At 42.8% G+C, this 8,845-nt stretch overlaps 1 protein-coding gene across 4 annotated transcripts; it reads right to left on the bottom strand.

The window, feature by feature from the left end:
* Window positions 1-1,932: 1,932 nt before the first annotated feature.
* Window positions 1,933-6,579, bottom strand: LOC134287427 (uncharacterized). 4 transcript variants are annotated; one of them, XM_062849327.1, is made up of 3 exons: window positions 3,076-6,579; window positions 2,903-3,002; window positions 1,933-2,833 (listed from the first exon to the last, which is right to left on the bottom strand). In XM_062849327.1, exon 1 carries the CDS (start codon window positions 6,577-6,579, stop codon window positions 3,544-3,546), a length of 3,036 nt encoding a protein of 1,011 aa, XP_062705311.1. In that variant the 3' UTR covers window positions 1,933-2,833; window positions 2,903-3,002; window positions 3,076-3,543. The 4 variants fall into 4 exon arrangements, with proteins under 4 accessions (XP_062705311.1, XP_062705239.1, XP_062705262.1 ...); XM_062849255.1 differs by having other exon boundaries at window positions 2,903-6,579; XM_062849278.1 differs by having other exon boundaries at window positions 1,933-3,002.
* Window positions 6,580-8,845: the final 2,266 nt, after the last annotated feature.

Below are 8,845 nucleotides of genomic sequence, written 5' to 3'. Positions count from 1 at the left end.
TTGAATTCCAGAAGGTAAATTGATTGATGCACCATACGGTAAGAAGAAGAATTTTGACATCCAAGCGGTGTGCCGTTTACATCCATCGACCAATCAGCGACGAGGATCTAATCGACGGCACACCGCTTGGATGTCAAAACTTCTTCTTCTTTTCGCTTGGTGCATCAATCAATCATTCCAGAAATGTACACCTCTTACAAAAAATGAGCTCCCATATTGTGATGTTCTATATCGGGGTATTTGAAACTTCCTGCCACGCTGACTTCTGAAAGGGACTAATTTGGAAAATAAATATAGCGGGGCATTGGGTTTCAAAATGCTATGGAGAAGAACAGTGCTTCTCAATTTAATAAAACTATCCAATTTACAACCAAGCAAGAAATGCTGTAAATGAGTCACGCTAGAATATCTGTTGAGATTAAAAATAAACCGGACACAACAATTTAATGCCACTTTGAAGCGGTTTATTGACCAATCCAAATTCCTGTGTGGTAGTGGTTTGTGTTCAGATTTCCCGTGTTAATCTATCTGTAAGAACTTTGTAAACATCTTTTGTTCTCGCGTATATGGATAGGCTTGCATTAGGTTTCGTGAGACATTTTTTGGACAACTCAATAATGTAAGCTGAAGCTTGTGGTAAAACAAAATCACAGAACAAAAAGTGTGGGTAGATTAGTGTTTTGAAGAGCATCAATTTGGTTTGGACATTAAGATATGCTGCTTTCATTCTTAGAGTTCGAAGAGATGCATATACTTTCCCGCATTGTTTCAGTAAGAATGAATCCCATTCAAAATTATTCTGAATGGTGATTTCTAAGCTAAGGACTTCATTCGAGAACTCTATTTTACGGCCATTCAAAACAATGTTTGGTTGATTGATGTTTCTACTACGTGTTATTAAAATGGCCTGAGTTTTGCTTGTATTTAGGATCAGAGAGTTTTCTTTGGCCCAACCGCAAGGCATTTATTTATTTATTTGGCAAGGCATTTATTTATAAGATTTTCAATTTCAAGCTGTTCTAAGTTAGAGCAATCGAAGAAGATTTGCACATCATCGGCAAATAGATGGACTATACAATTGCTCAATTTTGAAGGTAAATCATTTATATAAAGCGAGAAAAGAAGTGGGCCTAACACAGACCCCTGGGGGACTCCTGAAGTGATGGGAAGCATTGATGAAAAACTATCATTACAAAAAACACATATCAAACGAACTGCGTTCCTGGAAAACCCGAACTGTCGTTCTAGCTTTCGGCACAAATTAGCGTGGCTAATTGTGTCGAACGCCTTCGAAAAATCTAAAAGGATCATGATAACATTACCGCCTCTGGCAAGAACTACTCCAATGTCATCACAAATACTGAGCATAGCAGTTTTAATGCTATGGACGGATTTCGCGCCAACTCGAACAAATGTTGGCAGCACGCTCTCAGATTACAACGAAACTTTCTTGGTGTGTAGACCTTGCCCAGATAAGCCACTTTGCATACTCATTTTTCTAATTTTTTTCTCGACTGGCTTTTGAAAAGGGCTAAACTTTTTTTATGGATTTTTTAAAAATGTTTTTAATCAAAAAATGACTACTCCTACAAAAAAGTGTTGTATGGGTGATTATCACAAAATAAGTCAAATTTTAAGAAAAAAATACTGAAAAAAATCCAAAATGAGCCCTACACTGAAAAAATCATTTCTAAAAATTCAAAGTTGATTTAAAAAAAACACCATTTTTGATTTTGATGAAATTTTGTCTCAAGACAGGTAATTATGTTCCCTACCAACCGTCCATACATCACAAGATGGGCACTTTTAAGGAAAAAAAGTTTTTCTAACAAAAACTTTTTCTTGTTCGAATGATTTTTTTTTCAGTGTATTTTGTTATCAACAATAAAACCAGTGAAGGCCATAACAATCCCAGAATCCAATGAAACTCAATTTTCTAGGAGATTTTGTGTTATTTATTCAATCATTTGGAAGGGTTTTCCTATACATAAAAAACTTCAAAATATTACAAATGTATTTTCTTAGGAAATGTAATGTTTGATCGCAATATGTATTGAAGTGCACTTTTAAATATACAATTATTTATAATTATGAATTTTTCAAATATATATATATATATGTGTCTTAGAGCCAATTTCAAACATGTTCTTTTCTATTTTTTTCCGATCATACTAAATATTTTTGGTTCATCTTCTGAATAGGCAAAAAAAACTATGGAATTTCTGAGTGCCTGGTATTGTTTTGGCGTTATTATATATTTCTTCGAGATCTTCTGACATTTTAATGTACTGTTCAGTGGATACGTAACAGAAATTTAATTTAGTTATATTTTTATCTGTCTGTACAACTGCCCAGTTATATAACTCTCGTGGAGTTGTTATGGTATTTCCATAATCTCGAGCAAGACTTGCTCTCTTTGCCATTCGCTTGAGAGTGCCACCAATAGCATCACATGGACCTTTACCGTGGGACATTGCAAAAAAATGCCATTCTGCTCTTAATGCATGCTTTGACTGGAATCTACATAGACTAGCAAAGTTCTTCTTATTTTTGTATTGTGATGCTGCCCCATCAGACATAAAATAAATTTTAGAAAAGTTCGTTAATTGTTTCATAAAATCTATCATTTTCGAGATGAACAACTGGACCGCAACTGTATCGTGAGCCATTACTTCCGATATGATAATGAAGCTAACATTTACAAGTTTATTATCTTTCATATAGTAAATTTCAAATGGGTGTATTGTTGCTTGCGAGTTGTTCCAATGATATTGTTCCCGAGAGGGAAACCAGGTTTTTAGAGCGGCTCAAGTTTTTTGTAGCAACGCTTAAACTGTAATTTTATTAACAAAAAAACTCATTTATAATTTTATATTACATAACTTAACAATAAACTACTTACAATTAATTGGTTTCCTCTGCCACGACTTCTTTTGTAACTTCTAATCAAAGTGGTCCAATCTGAGTGACGTTACCCTAAATTGGTAGCTTTTGCACGGGTGCTATTTTTGGGACACGAATATATGTCATTAATAACCGGATCTAGGATAATTCATTCGTTTTACGTCTACTTACATACAGTCCACTGACACGGTAGGTTTGTTTGGTAAATTTCCTTGTTTCAGGAATCACCCGGTACCAGAATTCGCGCAGCTAAGAAGAAATATGCAGCTAAGTATTTTTAATTGTTCCACTAACCATTTAGCCTTTCTTTTCAGGTTTTACCTTACGGACTTTCTGTTAATTTACACCGCACCTCGCGCCGCACTCTGAACTTAAGCTCAAAGGCACTCACAAGTTAATTAAATTATTAATTCCGAAACAACTACAGAACTACTTTCTTTGCTATTCTTACGATGGCGAAATTCTCCTGTTTTTATTTATTTCCCTCTTCCACATCAGTTATCTAGTCTCATTTCGCCTACCACTACCACTGCGCGCGAGAACTGTCATGTTGCGTTATGCTGCGGTTAGACGGGTCCAATATTAGACCGGCCCAGAAAACTTATTTTGTTGTGCACCATGTTGCGGCGTCGCAACACCCTAGCCCGTAATATCCTGCATTCCTGGATTTACCTTACCTTTTAACGCCGCAACCTTTATTACGCCTCGTCTCAGTACCTTACCATCTGTGTCCTCACGTTGGCTTGTGAGGCATGTCCAGGACCTATGGTTCTTGCCTTCGACCACGAATACAAGTCGCCCTCTCGAAGAGGTTGCTGATCGTCGAACCATTTCGACCGCTGGTTGACCATCGGAAGGTATATCGACGACAGTGCTTCGGTTTCGATCATGCCAGCCGCTTCTGCTTGTTGTAGCTTGCACCTCGTCCGACAACTTACGCCCCTTATCAGGCGCGCGAATCGCCCAACACTTTTTCTTCTGCAGATCGATCGTGACTTCGCCCGGACTTGTTCCATTTGCGACGAGCCTTCTCGACGGCCGCTTTTCCTCGTCCAGCTGCGGCAACAACTCGCTGCGGTGCCTCGTCAAAAACCAAGTCGAAAACGCTGGTCTCCACTTGGATTCCTGATCGCTCCCAAGACTTTCTCCTTTGCCATCTGCAGGATGACACAGCTCCAATGCGCCGGTGTCACCGGCTTCGCCTCTTCTAGGCTCCGTAGAGCTTCCAGCGAGTTGGTCATCCCGTTTCGGAATTCGAACCCACCTATTTTGCTGTTCAACCTGTCTTCTTGCGTTCGGGACCATGTTCGTGGTGGTTCTTCTGTGACTGTCCGGTTTAGGAAACGTTTTAACTTTTTGTCCGCGGGCCTTCGACAGCAACCCGGTTGTGCAGCGGTCGCCGACGAGTTGGGTGGTTCGCTCTCGTATTTCCTGGCTCCGTTTCTTCTTTGCGGTTCCCCGTGGAATTGCCACCACCAATTCTTCCAACGCATGGTTGCTCTTAAATAGCTCGGGCGGCAGACCCACGTTTGTTATCTGCCGGTGGTAACCGAGATAGTTGTCGGCCGTCGCCGAGGTTTCCTGTCGCGGCCCATACACCGTCCATCCTAGTTTGGTTCGAACCGCAATCGGTTCCACGGGCGTACCCACCTTTGCTTCTATCGGCGCAAACGCGTGGATGTTGTTTACCCCTATCAGCAACTGCGGCTGTCCGTCGTACGATTCGATGGGCAGCCCTCGCATGTGCTCGTACTGTGCTGCAAGCTCCTCCAAATCCAACTTTTGATGTGGCAGCATCAACTTGTCTGCCGTGTGCACTGTGTGTAACAGCATTTTGCCGCCGGCTGCAGCGCCTGTTCCCGACGCCCAAAGACTCATTCTTCGGGAATCCTTCTCTCTCGACGTGTTTCCCGTCCACTGGATGGTCAATCGCTCTTGTACTCCGACCGCGCCCAGACGGTCGGCGAGCTTTTTCTCCACCAGCGTGACGGAAGCACCTTCGTCCAGGAACGCCAGCACTGACACCGTTTTTCCACCGTAGTGCAGCTGCACCGGAACGATCCGGAACAATACCGTGCAGTTTGTCCGGATGTGTGCACTCAGCCCGACCGTATTTCCGACCGGATGCATGAGCGGGTTGGGTCCAGCCTCATCCGAACCCTCCTCTTCGGATTGGGAATCTGCTTCGGACGGCGGCGGTGGATTGAACTCCACGAAGTCCACGTCAACGTTAGCTTCGCAGGCGTCTGCCACGATGTCCATCAGGAAATCCGTCAGCGTCCGCAACGTTGTTTCCCCTCGACCTCGCCGGTAATGAACCCACTCACGCTTTTCCCGATCCGGCAGCTTGGCGACCAGCGACTTTATCAGCAGCGGGTTGACGAGGTGTTGCCGTAGATCCGCTGCCTCTAGATGGCCGCAGAGTTGCTCCACCGTGTTTCCGAATGGAACAAAACTCCTCAGATTGTCCGGCCTCGGGGGTTCCAGCCGGTTCACCTTGTCCAGCAGGCATTGAAGCAGTTGTTCCGGGCGGCCGAAGTGCCGGCGCAGCTTCTCAATTACTTGCGGGATGGATTCGGGAAGAAGCAACTGCCCGGACACCAGCTCGAGAGCGTCGCCTTCCAGAGCTTCCTGAAGTCGCATCAAGTTCTCGTGGTTCATGTAGCCGCAGACATCGTTGGACACTTTGTAGGCCGCGTAGAACAATGGCCACTGTGCTGGTTTGCCGGAGAATTTTGGGAGTTTGTAGGTTAACCCCATCCTCGCAGCCAGCTGTGCCTTCGTCGGTCGGGTCTGCTGCTGCCCCAGCCCGTTTTGGCTGAGACTTCCCACTTTGTTGCGCATCTTCCGTGTTGTCTTGCGCTCCATCGACGAGACCGAACTCTGACTCTGCAGATCCGAATCGTCGGAATAGTCATCCTCGTCTTCTTCGTCGGTGCTGTCGTAGCCTCGCGTTTGCTTTCTCTCCTTCTCCTTGCTCAGCTTCAACACGTTCGGGTTGATTTTGCCGGAAGGAATCGCTCGCGAAACGTCCGTGACTACTTTCGGCGCCGGCTTCGACTTTCGACCCGAAAGTTCAGCTAGCTCCTCATCCATGGCCGCCATTTGTATCTCGAAGGACGACTCCCTGTTCGCCTTCAGCCGCTGAAGCTGCTCCTTCTTCTTTTGGAGCATCTCCGCTTGCCATGCCCTTTGCTTCACTTCTTCTTCAGCGCGCATCTGTAGCTCCAACTCCATCTTTCGCTGCTCGAATGCGCGCTGCATCGCCATTTCTTTCTTCCGCAGCAGCATCTCCACCTCCAGCTCTTCATACTGCTGCTTCTGCTTCTCTTCTAACGCTCTGCCTTTTGCTTCCACGCTAGACGCAGCTAGACGAGAGCTGACGCTGGATATGTCCGACTCGTTGCCGTTTTTCCGGGTGCGAGGCTGCTTCTTGGCGTCCTTCTGCTTCTGCCGGTACTCCTGGGCCGTCTCCTGACAAGCCTTGCTTTGGCAGTACCATTTTTTCGGCAGATTGTCTTTCTCGATGCCCACGCAACGGATGTGGAACCATTCCGAACAACCGTCACAGCCGACCATCACCTCGTCGCGCGTAGACGGGCCACAAATGGCGCACGGAGTCGCCGTCAGGTCCATAATGGTTTGGTCGTGGGTGGACTCAGCATCGGAAGTCATCTTTGGCAGATCCGTACTTCTCACTGACACTTTCACTTCGCGGAAGTTACTTCGCGGGTGTCAATTAATTTTTAAGAATGTTTCCGAGAGGGAAACCAGGTTTTTAGAGCGGCTCAAGTTTTTTGTAGCAACGCTTAAACTGTAATTTTATTAACAAAAAAACTCATTTATAATTTTATATTACATAACTTAACAATAAACTACTTACAATTAATTGGTTTCCTCTGCCACGACTTCTTTTGTAACTTCTAATCAAAGTGGTCCAATCTGAGTGACGTTACCCTAAATTGGTAGCTTTTGCACGAGTGCTATTTTTGGGACACGAATATATGTCATTAATAACCGGATCTAGGATAATTCATTCGTTTTACGTCTACTTACATACAGTCCACTGACACGGTAGGTTTGTTTGGTAAATTTCCTTGTTTCAGGAATCACCCGGTACCAGAATTCGCGCAGCTAAGAAGAAATATGCAGCTAAGTATTTTTAATTGTTCCACTAACCATTTAGCCTTTCTTTTCAGGTTTTACCTTACGGACTTTCTGTTAATTTACACCGCACCTCGCGCCGCACTCTGAACTTAAGCTCAAAGGCACTCACAAGTTAATTAAATTATTAATTCCGAAACAACTACAGAACTACTTTCTTTGCTATTCTTACGATGGCGAAATTCTCCTGTTTTTATTTATTTCCCTCTTCCACATCAGTTATCTAGTCTCATTTCGCCTACCACTACCACTGCGCGCGAGAACTGTCATGTTGCGTTATGCTGCGGTTAGACGGGTCCAATATTAGACCGGCCCAGAAAACTTATTTTGTTGTGCACCATGTTGCGGCGTCGCAACAGATATCCTTGAGCAGCGTTTTGAATTATGAATGAATAGTTTTCAGAGAAATCACAAATCGCAAGAATTTCATCATCCTTTAATGTATCATTTTTATTTCTGAGAAATGATGATTGTTGTTTATGAATAAAGTCGTGTGTTATAAGTTTGTCAATTTTATCAACAAGATACGGAACAAATTCATCAACAGGTTTTATAATCGTTTCTAAATTACAGCGATCAGTATTCAACCACTGCTGAAATATAATCTCTTCTTTGTCATTTGATTCTAATATCAATGTAAGTTCCTCTTCAATGTGTTCATTACAAGCACACTTTTCACAAGCACGGAAAAAGCAATTATCTGTTCTGGTGGAAATATCGCAAAGCATTTTTTGTATTATTTCATCTTGTGACACAATTCTTATACTGTTGAACATTAAATTTACATTTTCATGAATAGTACATATGCATACATACATTATGTATACCAGTAGAATCAAGTAAAATACAATGCTTTGGTCGCAACTGTGTAAATACTGTGAAACCAATATTCACAGTTTTGTACATATCTACAAAAATCATATAAGCCTCTTTGAGCGACATCATCAAAAGTCGTTTTTGAACTTGTTGTTTTTTTTTCCATTTCGAACCTCAGAAACAAAATCATTTGTTCCTGGCATTGGCCTGCTGATATCATTATCATCAAAAAATTCTCTTACTATTTGTTTTGTATCGTCATCAATATTGCTGACTGCACCCCAAATTGGACTGACACAATAGTGTGCACACACCTTCAAAGTGTGATTACAGCGCAGGGATACGTCGGATCGAATTGAGGTCTTCGGTGCACTTATTCCTTGTAAATGGAGGAATAAGTGCACCGAAGACGTCGAGACGATCCGAGGCAAATGTGCACTTTTATCACACTTTTTAGGCGTACCAAAAAAAGTGTGATAGTCCAATTTGAGATGTAGTCTGCAATACCATGCCCCCTTCTTTTTTCGGTGGTACAAAGAATACCCTGTTCATAAACAAGATCCTTCACCTGCCTCGCCATATACATTGGTGCGTTAAACTCTCTTGTGATTTTATTTACCGACCAAGACTTAGGAACTACAGATAGTATTTTAATCTGTTCGCTTCTGTCAGTTGTAGGGTGATTGAACTTATCCTTTAACTGCATAATTATCTCGTCATACGCCTCCACTTTGCCAACATCCGTTGAATCTTTCCGAAGATATTTTTTCGAACTGCTTTCGTAATCTGCAATGATTTGTTTATGCGATATTCCATATTTCTCATGTTTCTAGATGAGATTGGCGATAAATTCAATGTTTCAGCAATGGTATTAAACTTCTCAATATTATGGGGACCCTGTAGTTGATCTGTTGACGGAATTGACTCCAATGATGGAATAGATGGTACCATATCTGTAAGA

The sequence above is a fragment of the Aedes albopictus genome, chromosome 1 (assembly GCF_035046485.1).
Source record: "Aedes albopictus strain Foshan chromosome 1, AalbF5, whole genome shotgun sequence".
Lineage (NCBI taxonomy): Eukaryota > Metazoa > Arthropoda > Insecta > Diptera > Culicidae > Aedes > Aedes albopictus.
The sequence above is the reverse complement of the archived record's forward strand: the minus strand, read 5'-3'. Positions and strand labels throughout refer to the sequence as shown.

Excerpts from the sequence above, each read along its gene's own strand:
- LOC134287427 (XM_062849255.1), bottom strand. The coding sequence starts at position 6,579 with ATGACTTCCGATGCTGAGTCCACCCACGACCAAACCATTATGGACCTG.